Source organism: Fundulus heteroclitus, chromosome 9 (genome assembly GCF_011125445.2).
Source record: "Fundulus heteroclitus isolate FHET01 chromosome 9, MU-UCD_Fhet_4.1, whole genome shotgun sequence".
NCBI classification, from domain to species: Eukaryota; Metazoa; Chordata; class Actinopteri; order Cyprinodontiformes; family Fundulidae; genus Fundulus; species Fundulus heteroclitus.
Window position 1 is genome coordinate 8,346,258 of NC_046369.1, and position 16,382 is coordinate 8,362,639.

The 16,382-nt window shown below is 42.1% G+C and overlaps 1 protein-coding gene across 6 annotated transcripts in view; it reads left to right on the plus strand.

Annotated features, from left to right (window-relative positions):
• csnk1g2b (casein kinase 1, gamma 2b) overlaps positions 1–14,668 on the plus strand; it is a 47,396-nt gene extending 32,728 nt beyond the window's left edge. For 3 of the 6 annotated variants that reach the window (XM_036140955.1, XM_036140956.1, XM_036140957.1), the window contains exons 5-12: positions 1,188–1,422; positions 1,510–1,595; positions 5,355–5,439; positions 5,528–5,676; positions 5,769–5,852; positions 8,094–8,195; positions 9,851–9,957; positions 10,924–14,668. In XM_036140955.1, coding sequence (XP_035996848.1) covers positions 1,188–1,422; positions 1,510–1,595; positions 5,355–5,439; positions 5,528–5,676; positions 5,769–5,852; positions 8,094–8,195; positions 9,851–9,957; positions 10,924–10,978 — 903 coding nt within the window. In that variant the 3' untranslated portion in view covers positions 10,979–14,668. The remainder of the gene's footprint in view (positions 1–1,187; positions 1,423–1,509; positions 1,596–5,354; positions 5,440–5,527; positions 5,677–5,768; positions 5,853–8,093; positions 8,196–9,850; positions 9,958–10,923) is intronic. The other 3 variants (XM_036140958.1, XM_036140959.1, XM_036140960.1) reach the window with 3 other exon arrangements.
• Positions 14,669–16,382: the final 1,714 nt, after the last annotated feature.

Sequence of the window (16,382 nt, forward strand, 5' to 3'; positions counted from 1 at the left end):
AAACAAGAAAAGATCTGAAAGAAGGAGCTAGTGGTTCAACCCCCCCCCCCCCCCCCACCCACCCCCCCCCAACACACACACACAGATGAAAGGCACCAGAGCCAACGATGCAGATGAGCTTGAGGCCGTTATTAAAGCAACCTGGTCTAACTGGACACCTCAGCAAAGCCACAGACGGATCGCCTTCATGCATCGGTGCATTAATTCATGCAAAAAGAGCCGTGACCTTGTATTGAGCGAATATACTTTACGTTATACATGGACATACTTTTCAGTTTTGGCCTCGTCTCTGTATCAAAAAGCCTTATTATATTGGTTCTATGCAACATTTCCATTTTCTGACGAACTGAATTTTGGGTTTGCTGTAAGCCAGATTTAACAAAATTACCAGGAAAAAAATGGAGATTTGAATTTACAGCAATTCAATCTAAAATGCAATGACTTGAATTTTCAATGGCATTCAGATTTTTTTTGAGAAGCAGCTGTAAAACTTTTAACCATCCCTGACAGAATAACTTTACGTTAACAAATTCAAAAACGTAAAGCCAAATTCTGAAAAAGTTGGTTCTAAAAGGCACCATGTTGGTGGTTAAACCATAAACTGTTGTCTTATTGTTCTGGTCAGGAGATCCTGAAATATTAATGTGCAAAAACTCACATTTATCTTTTTGAATACACACGAATAGCAATGGAGTCGAGTCTGTTGCTGCACAGCGTACACACAACTCATTCATCATTTACCAGACTAGAGATAGCCTACCTTAATGGATGGTAAAGTGCAGGAGACAATGTGATCAAATATTTAGTATATTTATTCAGCTTTAACCTGCCAGGACACCCAGCAAATGTTGAGGACAATATAGATTAAAAGCAGAAATGGATTTCACTTATAAAATTGGACTTTCAGTCCAATCCAATAAAGGGGATTTCAGTGATTTGCAGTTTGTTTGAGGTGAAACCTAAAACGCTATTTTAAATTGTGTCCTTAAGTCTCGCCAAGCGTGCCCCAACTTCGGTCTTTTTTTTTTTTTTTCCTCTTCTCTTCAATACGTTTGCAGAAAGATTGCATCTCAGTAAACGTTTTAGCAGTTTAAATTCAGGTTTTATGTTCCACATAACTCTTATTTCTGCTTTGTTGTACGCCTCCCTCTGATGCCAACTTTGCCCCCACTGATTGCCTTCACTAGATAACACGGATGGAGTATGTGCACACCAAGAGTCTGATCTACAGAGACGTAAAACCAGAGAACTTCCTCGTGGGGAGGCCCGGGAGCAAGCGGCAGCACACCATCCACATCATTGACTTTGGTCTGGCCAAAGAATATATAGACCCTGAGACCAAAAAACACATCCCCTACCGGGAGCACAAGAGTCTGACTGGGACGGCGCGCTACATGAGCATTAACACACACCTGGGAAAAGGTGAGTTGTCCTAAATAAAACTCCAGTCTCATCAGAAAAGCACCTGGCTATAAAATATTTGATGTGGTGTACCTTTTTTTATTCCAGAGCAAAGCCGACGAGACGATTTAGAGGCGCTGGGCCACATGTTTATGTACTTCCTCCGAGGCAGCCTTCCTTGGCAGGGCCTGAAGGTAACGTGCTGCATTATTAGAGTCCCTACACAACCTGGAAACATCTGGAATGTGCCTAAACTGTTTCCAGGTCTGGATGGCAATGTTTTTATTCTAAAAGGTCAATCTATGCTGCCTAAAAATTTGTGATTTATTAATTTTTTTTTTTTTTTTCAAACCCTAAAATCATTTGTTACGTCAAGAAATCAGCTTTTGACCAGAAAACGTCCGTTCATCTGCTTAATTGACAAACTGGTGACTGGTCAGCCAAAAGTTGAATAATTGAAACTTTTTTCTGATTGGTGAACGCACTCTGCTGAAGCGTTACCAGATTCCCTGACATCGCTTCCCTGTGGCTGTTGGCACTGAGCGATAACTCAAAGTTGGCCATTTTCTGTATCAGTAAGGTGTTTAAATTGAAGTCAGAGGTGGTTCATTCGAGCTAAGAGAACTGAAGAGAGATGAAGGCTTTGATCAGATCACAGGAAGGCTTAGTGAAGTATAGTAAATTTACGCCGTTTCGTCTTTTTGAGCTTTCGATCAAATGTTGGATGCATTTTAGTAAATTGCTGGTGAAGATTCTCAGTCATCCAGGTCATGGTCGTTCCAAAAAAAGTAAAAAAACAAAGCAACTGGACTTGTTTTCCGTAGTTGAAGAAGTTTTGTTTCCTCTCCAGGAAGCTTTCTCTATTCAAAAAGTCTGGAGTAATGTGGAGTACCAAGCTTTATACTGCTGCCTAACAAAGGCTTTGTAATGGCTTAGATAACATGCAAATTCAACCGAAACAGGTCCACCCCTTAGTAATGGGCGGTCGTTAAAGTCATTAAGGCAGCAGATTGAACCTTCCTGGAGAGGAAGCGAAACATCTTCAACTAAGGAAAACAAGTCCAGTTGCTTTGTTTTTTAACTTTTTTTGGAATTTTAGTAAATTGAGTTAAGGTTAGGCTCTACATTCGTTAGGCAACATATAGAGAGTCTGCTGCTTCTGTATTGCTAACTTTGCTAACTACACTAACTGCAAACGCAGCATAAGAAGTAAAGAAGTAAAATCCTGTTTTTAAAGCCGCTCTTTCTCACACTTGTCGTGTGATTGTTGCCTCGGCTCCCAATATTAATAATGATCACAGCTGCCATGATGGCGATTTAAAAAATAAAATAAAAATAAATCAGTGCTCTGCTTATATTATAGTTCTACAAGAGAATTTGTAGTGGGCTAAAATCATTAAGAGCAGGTCATATGTTTACAAAAACCAGCAATCAGACACTGGATGAGATGCTGTGATCTTTAGCCAAACGCCATCATTAGTTTTAATTATAGACAATAAATTAAATGTTTATAGATTAAAACCTTACAGGGAAATTTTCTGTAGGAAGTTAATCTCAATACACATTAAAGGTATATGTTTTAATTTCCAAGCTTTGTACTTTATTTCATTGTATATATAAAAGTTTTTGAATTGCATTAAAAAAAATCTTTTTACATTGTTCGTGTTTAAATACCAATGAGGATATTCTGACTGAAACCGTGATTCAGTACACGTATTCAGAAAAAACTTTTGTTTGCTTAGATTTTCTGCAGTCATTTAGATTAATAAAGGCAGGTAGAGAGAGAAGAGGATTTTCTGTGCAAAACCGATGAAAAGTTTAGAGATCTTTCACAAATGAGCTCTAAATGCCCCAGATGTGGAATTTTGCAAAGTCTGATTGATGCAACAAAAAGGCTTCTGTTTAATTTTTCCTTCTTATCCCTAAGCAGAAATTCACAACCTGATTATTTGTGATGGCACCTTCTTGAAAAGCTGATGGGTTTTCAAGACATTAAAAAGGCAGAAGGTTCAAATAGAAAGCTGCTGAAACATTATTCAGCAGCTAGAAAACGATGACTGATGCTCGCTAAAGGTTTAGTGGACCCAGGCAAACAAAGGCGCAACTAGAAATGCAAAAGATAAAACATTTACTCCCCATCTAATCTTTGAATATTGAATGTAGAACTGGCCTGAATTGTTGCTGTCCTTACAGGCCAAATTTTTATTATGAGTTATGACTCATGTCATTTTCTTTTGTTGCATAACCGCAAACAAACTTCCCCACTAGATGTACACTTTAGTCGCTGAAAGAGCCCAAGGCACTATTAAAGGCCGAGAGCACAAGTGCCTGAACAGTAGGTTAGAGCAGGCAGCAGGCATGCGTGGCTTTCTGAAGGCATGGATATCAAAGAATAGACGAGAAGAAAAGACATGTGAACAGTTGCTGTGTGGGTGGGAGCTCTTGGTGGATGAATGTGAGGGATGTAGTGTGGGGGATGTCGCATGGCTCAGGCCAGAACAATCCTCTGTGCTGTTGTGTGTTTAAAAGCCCAGGATTCAACGCTAGAACGTTACGAAGGAAATAAAGCGACTCGTTTCCTTAGACTTTAGCTCAGGTTCCTGCGCCGCCTGGAACAGTTTGCATTGGGGGCGTCTTCCAGGTCAGAATGGGTACGAAACCATAAAATGCAGCACGGGGACATCCAATCCATCCATCAGCTGTCTGCTTGTTCGTCCGTTTATATTTCTAACCATCCATCCACAGCAGTATCAGTCTATCCATCCGTTTAAGCTTCCATCAGATTCTTCATCCGTGCAGTTAGTCGATACATGATACATGGATATGCCTGGCCAATTAGATATTTTACATCCATCCATCCATCCATCCATCCATCCATCCATCATGTGCCAATTAGATATTTTACATCCATCCGTCATGTGCCAATTAGGCATTTTAAATCCATCCATCCATCCATCCATCCATCCATCCATCCATCTTATGCCAATAAAACATTTTCCATCCATCCATCTTGTGCCAATTAGACATTTTCCTTCCATCCATCCATCCATCTTGTGCCAATTAGACATTTTACATCCATCCATCCAGCTTCACAATTTCTACAATGTCTAGGGGTGTAGATCACCAACTTTATCAGGATACAATGTTATATTGATTTGTTTGGATGCCAGTACGATATTTGCCAATATAACAAATTCAAATTCTATTAAAAAACTAATATGTATAATAAGGTGTTACAATTTCCGTTAGACGCGTTTAATACGATGCAGTTAATTTGCCCATCTAACTAACTAAATTACATTGATATTCACACAAAAAATGTGATTTGACCATTTTATTTTTAAGCAGGCATTTTAATAAAAAAACGGCTTTCTTCTCATTTTAATTAATAATATTTAATGACGGATCACCTGTTCACTTTAGTCTCATGCCTTGCGAATTTCAAAATGAAGTATCTTAAAAACGACAATATGGCTTGATATTTTTATATTGAGTTGTTAATCATTTATTCGATAAATCAATGTGGATGAATGTATTGTAACAACCCTACTAGGAACCCTCTTTATTGGGTTGATCCCTGTCTTAACATTTCTATAAAGCATCACTGTTTGGTGAATATGCAGCTCACATCCCCTCAACTTAACACCTGTATCCATGCTGCAGTTTCGCCCACTTATGAAGCATGAAATGCTAATCGAAATGTTGGAGAAATGTGTATCAAGTATTTATTTTCGACATCACTGCTGCTGCCAGTGACGTATTAAGGAATCACTTTTAAATCTAGTGTCGTGTCAGATTTATGCAAACAAGGCTTAAGCGCTATAAATGTCCCTGGGAAAACCGTGAAGTCGAGAGCCAAGGATTAAACAAATGCGCTCGTCATGTGTGTTCATTTTTAAACCACTGGGTTTCACGTTTGAATGTTTATCATAAATGACTTCTCTTTACTCAAGGCGGACACTTTGAAAGAGCGATATCAGAAGATCGGCGACACCAAACGAGCCACCCCGATCGAGGTGCTTTGTGAGAGCTTCCCTGGTGAGTACGAGTTTCCTCCTTCCCGTATGGCAGCTCGTCTCGGTGTTTTTGGTGCGTTCTCATTGGCCGCCGTGTTGTTTTGCAACAGAAGAGATGGCCACCTACCTGCGCTACGTGAGGAGGCTGGACTTCTTTGAGAAGCCAGATTACGACTACCTGCGGAAGCTCTTCACCGACCTGTTCGACAGAAACGGCTACGTCTTCGACTACGAGTACGACTGGGTCGGCAAATCTCTCGTGAGTGCCGCAGCTGCTTCTTTTGTTTTTTTTTAATTTTTATTTTAGTAGCTTAGATTTCAACTCTAACGCGGCGCTTCTGTCGCATACAGCCCACACCGATCGGCCCGATCCCCAGCGACACGACCCAGCAGCACAGCAGCAGAGACAAAGCACAACAGCAGAACAAAAACCAGGTGAGGCCTTCAGCTCCCTCCGCCACACCTTCCTACGTAGTCGGGACGGCATCTGTGGCGGCAGACCGCTCACTTGTTCTCACCTCCATTTGCTTTTCAAAGTCCTTATCAGACAAGCGGCCTTAAGACAAAAAAGATAAGACGATGCTGAAACGGGCAAACTGTAGATCTGCACCGTCACGAGGGAAGCGCGGCATCATTTATGGCGTCCTAAATGTCCTATTTATACCTCGTAAACCTTTCCACCTTCTGCCATGCTACAACCGCAGGTTTGTGCGCTTAGTGGAAGGAAAAACGTACATGGCTTTTAAAACTGGTCGGTTAAAGGAAAAATGTAAGGAGGCCGTGCGTTTTCTGTTCGGCCCCTATTCACTGCAGCTACGGCAGACGATTTGCTCGTTGTTGTTGTTGTTGTTGTTGTTGTTTAGCTCATTCAGGGCCGATTTGCCAGGTTTCAACCCGGGTTCTCACTTAGACGGCGCTCTGGACTTTAACTGAGCCGTTCTGGTTCTGAACTCGCTTCGATCACAACGAGGGTTTCAGACTCCAGCGCTCTACTGTAGATGGTGCGTTCAGGATCATGTAGACGCCACCGCTCTAGTTGCTTTTCTGCTACAATCTTTTGTTTAAAGGTATTAAAAATATCTGCCGTGGTCTTGGAGATCCATTCCAGATGCTGTCTGATTGTGGCAAACAACAAGCAGGACTTAAAATTTTTTTATTATTAGTGGCTTTTTGTTGTTGTTCCTGCCATGGAGGCCAGATTTCTGGAGTCCAGGACTAATAGTTGTCTCACTGACAGATTCTCACAGCTAAGCTAAGCTCCCTGCCTCCGTGTCGTTGTTTCACATAGGATCCCAGTAAAATACGCTGAAGGCTTGTGGTCGGAACGGGACAAAACGCCGTGAGGGTTCAGAGTTTGAATACGTCGTGCTAGGCGCTGTACGTCTCCACTCTTAAGCAGCCGTCATCGCATGCATGAGTTGACAATGCAAACGGCATTGTTCATACCAGCGATGACTAACCACATGCTTAGTGTGTGACGAAGTGTACAGCTGTGTTTTTTTTTTTTTTTTTTTTTTTAACGTCAGCATGCAATCCGAGCCTCTTTTTCTGCGTAGGCGAGGAATAATTTGTGAGATTTATTATGCACAAAACGTCCATAAATGATGCCCGATTGTCATAAATAATGCCACAGATAAGGTTGTTGTCCTTGTTGAGTCTGACTCATCGTTTACCGCAACGCCGTCGAGGAGTGCATTTCATTTTATGACTGACTTATTACAGTGGACCGTAGCCCCCCCCCCCCCCCCCCCCCCCCCCCTCCCCCCATTTAATGTGATTGGCTTGGAAACAACGGGCCATCTTTTAATGCTGGCTAAGCACCTCCTACTGTACCGTGCACATTGGCCATGACTCAGAAACGCCGTTACATCCCAGTCGGAGCGGACTTTCACTGCAAAAACATAAATAAAAATAAGTGAAAATGTCTTGAAATGTGTGTATTTGCCCTTGATTTGAGCAGGTAAATAGGATTATCTGCCAATGGAATAAGATTTATGCACTTAAAACAGGAACAACTCATCTCCATCATCTTATTTCAAGTGCATTATATTTAACTATCTTATTCTAGGGGTAAAATTACTCATTCCATTGGCAGATAAGTTTATTTACCTGCTCAAATCAAGGACAAATACACTAATTTCAAGAAAATGTCACTTATGTTTAGTTCTGTTTTTGCAGTGTTGTAGTAAATATCCACATTCTTAGCAAAGACCCGTCAGGAGGAGGAAAAGGGTCGAGTTCAGATGAGGGGAAAATGCTGGAGCACGAGCAATGGTGCCGCCTGAGAAGACTGATTGCTGTCTGTGTTTTCTGGGAAATCACGTTCTAGGCCAGACGATCCAGGCTGTGTTCTTTTACTTTGACTGCATGAGTTTATTTGTATGCTTCAAAATAAATTTTTGCTTCCCTTTTACTCCTCTATTAACATAGTTTGTCTTAACAAGCCTGCTTCTGCTTGGAAGACGTCTTCTTTAATTTTTTTTTTTTGTTTCTTTTTTCATTTACTCCCCTTTCCTCCGTGTTACCCCCCCACCCCACCCCCCACACACCTGCTCCCTCACCCCCTCCCACCACATCGCCTCCTCCTCACCTCACCTGCAACCCTCCCCCCCTCCCCCCCTTTTTTCTCACCACTTCCTGCCCACCTGCCTCAAACCTTTTCTGCTTTGTATCAAGTCACCTGAGCCCAAAGGAAGTGAGTCTCAGCCCACCCCGGTGACCAATAAGGAGACTGTGGGGTCGCACCTCACAGCTGAGCGGCTGGGGGGCTCTGTTCAGGTACCGCTGCTGCTGCTCTGATGGCTAATGCTTGACTGCATGTGATTTTGTGACAGACTTTCCCCCCTCCCCGCTTCTCACTGAGCCCACGTCGCTTGCCTGCTAGACGCTCTCTGTGTTGCATGTGTCTTTTGAATCGAAGTCTTTTGAAAAACCCGGCGTGTTCTGCATGTGGCTCTCATTGCTCAACGAAAGGCTCCCCCGCTTTCTAGGCAGCTCGTGGCGAAAGCCACGCCAGGATGACATCCAGCGACGCCCCGACCTCACGACGCACCGGCGCGTCTCGTTTAAACGGAACGTCGCCGAAGAGACGATTTTAAAGACTTCAGACTTAAAAAGTGAAACTCGTGTCGATGCGTTACACACGTAGCAGGGAAATATTTCAGGTTTTGAAGCTTCGACACGCTCCACTAAAAAGCCTTTTCTGACTATCCACTCAGAGGGTGTCATGGAAAGTTTAGTGGAAGGAAAAGCAGCCTTGAAAGGATTATGAAGCAGGGCCTTTATAACACAGAGGGGGGTTCCCAGTGCCCGGACTGCCACAGATCACCCCAGACAGATGTACCCAGTCCTTGTGTTCAGAAGTACTTCACCTGGGTTAAGATGAGAAGCTTCTGGACTGTTCCTCAGGGTCCATAGTCGGAGCTTTGCATGTAAGAGTATTTTATTACTCCCAAAAGCAAATGAGATAATTACATGTTGTACAGATTGTGGTCCAGCCTTGGCGCTGATAAAGCTGCCATACCTTCGCTTAGGCAACTAGAAGTAAGCGTACACAGACATAATTTACAGCAGGCTGACGTTTCTGAACAAAAAGATCTGTTTTTAAAACAGTACTGTGCAACATTGTAATTTTCTTAACTGAATTTTCCATCAGCCGTAAGCCTGAACCGTTACATGAGCAGGAACGAATGCAAAGAGAACGTGCTACTGTGTGTAATAGGTTTCACTTTTTTAATTCAAGAACTAAAATAAATTCAGGAATTTTCAAATTGGAGATGCACCTAATGACCTTTTTTTTTATTAGTAAAACATTATTAAACGATTCCAGACTAAAACTCATGGAGCAGACGAGTACATTTTGTTTTGTGTGATTTTTCTTGTAAAAGTGACAAAAAGAACAAGCGGCTGAAACATTTCTGCGTTTTTGCTGTTCCCACAAAGGTCCTGTTGTGTTTTTTTTCCCAGAAGTCCTCAGTCTCCATAATTAATGTGGGACAAACACGCCCCCCGGTGTCCGTCAGTAGAACTGCAGGCCTTAAAGGGCACATTTGCATCGGCGTCTGTGTTGACGCGCCGAGTCCAAACCGGTTTATCTCGTCTTCCCCGTCTTCATTCCAGCCATAAATAGGCTCCTTTTTCTAACGCAGCATCAGGTGACGCTGAACCTGCAACGAGCTGCTCCTACCGTTCAGAGAGTTTCCCTTTAGAGACGATGAACAGGGAGAAAATGAGCCAGCCTTACTGTTCAGGACATTAAAGGGCCCAATAAACGTCTGCGGTGTTGCTTTAGCGCTTCAGGCCAGGTTAGATTGCCCTTATGTGAGCGTGTCCATGCCTTCAGTTGTACATTGTTAACGTTGACCCCCCCCCCCCCCCCCCCCTCGTTTTTGTCGTCTGTGAGCTGTCTGACGGCCCTTTTCTTAACGCCGCAGGTGATGAGCTCAACGAACGGCGAGCTGAACACGGACGATCCCACAGCCGGACACTCCAACGCTCCCATCACCGCTCCCACTGAGGTTGACGTGGTTGACGAAACCAAGTAAGAAAAGACGTCATTTCTAATGTTTCTGGTCCTCTCTGGGCCGCTGTGCTCACACCTGGCAGCTCAGCTGGATGCCCAAAATGTTTTAAACTGTTATTTTTGATGTGCTAAAACAGTTATTACACCAATCATTGTTTTGATTTCTCACAGAGTAAAGTTTCACAAACTGCGTCTAGAGTAATCTGTTTAAGATAATTCAGTCTAGGGACACTGCATAATAGGGCTGGGCGATATGGATTAAAAAATAAATCTCCGATTTTATCATACCAAATCTGATTAATCGAATTTTTTTTTCCCCCTCCTTTTTGTTTCATAAAAAGAAATTAAAGAAATTATTTTAAAACCTTGCTTTTTATGTCAAGCATTTCGTCAGGGAGTTGACCTGAATTCAAAGTGCAACTAAAAACAAGCTGTGAAACATGCTTGTAAAACAAGATGGCAGCCGTGCCATTATAAACAATGAAAATATAATAAAACATTTGTTGCTAGTGGTATTACACATTAAGCTAAGAACAGGCTTCACTGCACTTGTGAACTTCGAACTAAGTTAAAAAAAAAAGTAAACAAGTAAATGAAGTACCTCATTATGGTAAATAAAGTTTTCACTTAACAATATTTTGACAATAATTTTGCCTAAACATATTCAGCATCACATGCTGTTCTCTTCATGGAAACCCAATCAGTGTATTGGCAAAATAAAATCCAGATTTACCAAAAATGAAATCTTAAAGAATTGTAAATTCGAATTAATCGATTAAATCGTTTTATCGCCCAGCCCTACTGCATACCTCCTTTCCTTACAAGTAGAACAAATCTGTTTTCCAGGTAGAATAAAACAAACCTGCAGGGTTGTTTATTCTAAGTGTTTTAGATGAGAAGCCGTCCAGGCTCATTTATTTAGTGCAGAAAAAGGGAAAGTTGGTTTGATTCCTGTTTAGTCTAATCTGAAGCGTCTCCCTGCAGGTGCTGTTGTTTCTTCAAAAGGAGAAAGAGGAAAGCTCTCCAGAGGCACAAGTGAAGGAAGACGATGGAGACAACTTGAAACATTGTGGTCACTGTCAAGTTTTAAATGGAGGAAACTACACAAAAGCCCCGCCCCCACGCCCCAAATCCCTTCCCCCTCCCTACCTGGTCCTCCCACCCCGCCACCATGTATCCCCCCCTCGTTCCCAGCGCTCCCCACGGCTCCTGCCGAGTTGAAGGAATGTCGCAGTCCTACTGACTCTACAAGAGACTTTTGATTCTTTGACGGACGAATTCTAAACATACCTGCATTACAGCCGGGGGCTCGAGGAAAAACGTATAAAAGCTGTAACAATGAAACTCGAATACAGTGGCGTGAATATATAAAAAAAAAAAAGGAGAAAAAAAAGAAAAAGAAAAAAGATGCTGTTTGAAGCAGTTGTTGTATTCTAGATTCCATGCAGAAGGTGATTTGCTGGATCGGCTGTTGATCAGGATCAGGGGAAAGCTTTCAGGTGGTTAAAGTGAAAGAAATCTGCTCCGTAGGAAATAATTTTCTTTTTTTTTTCTTTTCTGGTGTGTATTTTTGGGATCAAGGTAAAAGGAGGGTGAATTATGCTGATGTTCGATCTGAGAGACACAGGAAGCATTTCATCTTCAAGACCGAATCTGATTTTTATGTATTTTATTTTCCTCCTTTTTTTTTTTTTTTGTTTTTCGTAAGTGAATCCTCAGTTTTCAGACCCTGCACTCAACGCTTCGTTCTCTGTCGTTTCTCCTCTGCTCTTTGCTCCCTGGTTTTCTTTTTCGTCCTTCGACGTCGTCTTTGTAGCACAGTCACTGGCCTCAGGTACTGTGGAAGAATGGGGCGAAGGCAGACATATTAAGCTCTTTCATTTTTATTGCACTTTTTTTTTGGGAAAGAAAACAATTACAGCGCAAACAACTTAGGTTTAAATTTACCAATTAAGAAAATAAAGACTGATGTAGGAAGAGTCAAAGATCACATCTGTTTATGGCTGAAAATTGTTGATTTACGGTGAAAAAAGGAGGGATGGGGGAGAGAGAAAGAGAGAGATGCTTTGATTTTACATCCAAGTGATTTACCAGAAAATCGTAGTTTGTGCCTTTTTTTTTTTTTTTTTTTTTTTTTAAAGTAAAATGTTTAAAAGCTCAAGCAAGTGTCCCTCAATGAAATTTGATCTAATCTGACCCAAATGCTCAGTGGATTAACGTCGGTGCACGCTGGCCGTCGCTAATCCGGAAGTTCTTGTAAGCAAATCTGTGAAATGAGTGCGCGCAGCCCTCTCCGCCACAGACGCAGCTGCATTTGACCCTCATCCGCATGCGACGGCGCGTTAATGTGGTTGTTGCCAGCTCTGATCTAACAGAGGGGGGGGGGACAACCAAATATGTCTGAAGCTGTTTTATTTCCTCTGGATGGCTGGAAGAAGCTGCGTGAGGTCCGTTGCTCTCTGTAAAAGATCGGTAACGCCGTTCTCTTGGTTTGAGCCGACGTAGTTTCATGTACCTCATGTTTAGGTGGTCTTGTTTTTTCTTCTTCGTGCGTGACAGGACCCCGCTCCGTTGCTTAGAAATTCAAATCGTCCCCTATAAAAAAAAAAAAAATCTTACGTCATCAGAGCTCCACCGTCTTAAACCCATCTTTAAATCCCCTCTCCTCCAGTGCAGAGCCGCTCTTTTCTGTTTTTTGTAAGAAAAAAAAAAAGCATATAAGTCGAAATGGCATTATTATATTTTTGATTCTTTACAAACCCTTTTTTTTTTCTTCCGTTTTCATGTGTAAATTTGTTCAAATCTTATTTAACAACAAAAGAAGAAGAAACGTCTGAGCCTGTTTATGTTTGACATCATGGACCGATTACTAGAGATGCAGCGATCGTTGATTTCATTTCTGCTATTGGCTGAGGTTCTGACCTGCCGTTGTTGATTTTTCTTCTAAGGATTATAACCTTCAAAGGTGAAATGTTCTGTAGTTTTTTTTTTTTTTTTTTTTTTTAAAGAATGCAGTAATCATGAATAGAAAAATGAAATCATTACAAAATTGTCCAAGTTTATGCATCAAAGTCTATAACTTTTTAGTTGATATGTATTTTTTTGGGATTAAACTCTGCAAAAGGGCATCCAAGGACACGCTGCGGAGTGCGTTAATGGACTTTAAAAGTGCATAATTTTAAAAAATGACTTCTTATCTCTGGGTTTTTCCAGCTTTGGAGCTGTTCTAACCCATCAAGAGAAAAACATCCAATCCCTAGAAGATAAACTGCATCTCTACTGAGTCCTGAACTGCTCCCATTGGGTCCCGGCTTGATTGCTAAAGCACTAGAGCTCCATTGATGCACAAAAGGAGTCCAGATAATTCATAAATGTCTCCAGTAATGAAGAAAAAAAAGGGGAATAAAAAGCAACGTGGTAGATGGAAACAAATTCAGGCCACGAAGATATCAAAATGTAACTTTTTATTTTCATTTTAATACTTGATCGGCCCGATTTTTCAATAATTCCGTCCATGAGTTACGCTTCCAGAACGGGCTGACAGGGATGTCACAGCGGCGCGTCAAAACTCGCAGTAAACAAGTCAAACAAAACTATTAAAGGAAGAAGATCATTCACAGGGATAGAAAAAATTTAACTTTAGACCTGCAAAGAAGGGGGAACAGCATCCACACAAAAACAGCTTTGCTCCAAAGAGGTTTCAAACCTCGTCTGGTTTTCACACAAGAAGGTAGCACCCTTTTTATTGTTTTTACCGTCGCATCTGAACCGGGCTGGTTTTTAAGAGAACACACCATTTGTTCCTCTAAGCGGGTTTTAGAGGATTGATGAACTGAAAAGAGGAAGCGGTCGAGTAACCCCACAACGTTCTTTGGAGGCCTCCTACAGCCATGACTTCGTTTAGACGTGCAGAACGAGGCGCGGACGCTGCACAGTCGTCCGTTTGCCGCTGCAACATTAACCCAGACGCAGATCCCAGATGTTCAGACTATGGCAAGCCAGCAGGGTCAAATACCTTCACTTATTTTACATGTCCGTTAAAAGAAGGGATGTAAAAATTCAACTTGGGTAGGCAGGGTCTCTTCCAGAATGTTGTGTTTTAGGCCTAAAAGTTGGCTTTTTAAAGGCCACATGAGCAGCAGAAAGAAAAGGAAAACTTGTATAAAGTTACTGAACGCTGCTTCTAAATCGTGCGCAGTGAACGCCCGCTGGAGTCCAAGGAGTAATTACCATCTAACCCAGTCATTGAACGCCTCTTTGTCCGCCGTTCCATTACCGGGCCGACCACCTCCAACCTGCGCCCACGGCCCTTCGGCTCGTCCTCGCCCATTAAGCTATTTCATTTTATGGCATTTATTTACAAGACGGGTTGAGAAGGTGCCCGTAAGCGGCCCTCCCGGCTTGCCATATCCGATGAGCGTACGCCGTTGCTAGTAGGCCCATCCGTGTCGTTAACAGCAAGGGGAGCGCTCGTCGGCTCCTCAGAGTATTCCACTGAAAACTAAACTGGTCCCTCCGGCCAGTAAGGGAGCTCCAGCTTGTTATAATCCTTTACACTGCGTTTATTATGTGATTTCTAATATGGGGAGAGAGTTTTTCGGAGATGCTCAGACCAGTGTTGAACTGTGCTTCTGCTCTACGTCTCTTGGTGTAACTATTTGCAACATGTATTTGTAAATATGACAACGACAGATCTCTAATTGTGAATAAAGGAAGTTTTATCACAGGAGTCGGTCATGGAGCGCTTTGTGCCTGCTGCTGGCTCTTTATCAGTGTGGGCGGGGGGGCTCTTTTACCCAGTGGGGTGTTTCCTGCACAACCTTTTCAGATCTTCCTTTTCTCCACTCGGCATCCAGTGGACCTGCAGTCGTGTGGCTGCTTGTTGGATACCAGGAAAGAAGAAGAACCTACCGTCTCATCTGGCAAGTATAGGATGAACCGTGCTGGTGTCGGCTAGTTTGCACCTAAATACAGAGAGAGAAAAAATACCCAGCCTATTTTAGATGAAGAAACTTCAAATAAATCTACACACGATGATTGGCTAAAAACATTAGCCAAAGCTTTTTTTTCTTTTCTTTTTTTTTTTTTTTTTTTTTTGTTCCTGCTTGGAGATAGAAAACATTTAAGCAACATAAACAAAATCCCAGACACCACAGATGCATTGTGTTGCAGAAATATTTTCACTCCCAACTTTTTATTTATTTTATTTTTTTACAGCCACAAACTATGGTAACTTTTCATTGGGATTTTCTGTGATAAATCAGAGCAAAGTAGCTGATTAAAGTCCATAAATGTTGAGGTTACATTTCTACCAGTTTTCACAACAATAAACTGAAATTTCTCCTAATTTATTTCCCCCTCAATTGTCACATTGGATGGAAAATTAGTCTGAATCCTACAGATTCTCATTTGTATTTACATGTGAGATATACATATATTATTGAATGAGAGATATAGTGCCTCTTATATACAAAATAGGCCACCCTGGATTTATTGCCTCTCATCATCTCTGACTAGCTTCTCCCTTCCTGCTAAAGAGAGGCCTGCCCACAGCATGATGCTGCCACAGCCCTGTTTGGAGCTGCGGAGGGTTTGTTCAGGCTCATTTGGCCCAGAACACCTTCCTTCCCATTCTTCCTGTGTCCCCTTCATGTCCCCTTCATGACCTCTGGCTAACAGACATGAGGTAAAATCAGTGCGCAGGATTAACTGTGGAGGAAAACTAAGACTGCTGTGAGTCACTTGTTTTCCTCACTGACATTTGTGACCTCTGTGCCAGTTTTTAGGGTTGGACTCAAAACTTCTCAGGTCTACTTCCGGGCTGGGGTTAGGGTGACGCGCTGCTGCCCCCTGCTGGTAGAGGAATTTAATTTGAGTTTGTCTAAAGGGGCCAAACATAAAGGTTAATAAAGATAAATTAGGCGATCAAACAATCAATTTATTGGCAAAATTGGCTGGACTTCCTTAAACTTTCCCCGTTTGATATTATATGACCCATTATATTTCACTGTTTTCTTTAAGTTTGTAATTGAATCTGATCGTCTTCTCTGATGGGCACAGTAAATACTATTTATCCCTATCTAAAAATTCAAATATCTGGGAGCTGCATCCATAGACATGAAGTATAAACTAGGGCCGGATTTGTGTTGGGATGGTCAGTGGTGTTTTCTGAGAACATTTTAAAAAGGGGCAAAAGATCTACCTGGCCTCCAGTTAAATGATTTAGTAATCGTAATATAATCTTTATTGTCATTGAAGCATACATTACAACGGAATTTGTTCTCTGCTTTTAACCCATCACCATTGGGGAGCAGTGGGCTGCCATGTGCGGCGCCTGGGGAGCAATCAGGGGTTAAGGATCTTGCTCAGGGACCCAGGGTGCAGGCACTGGGGATTGAACCGGGTACTTGCATCCTTCTCTGAGTGCAAGCACACTGCTCTAA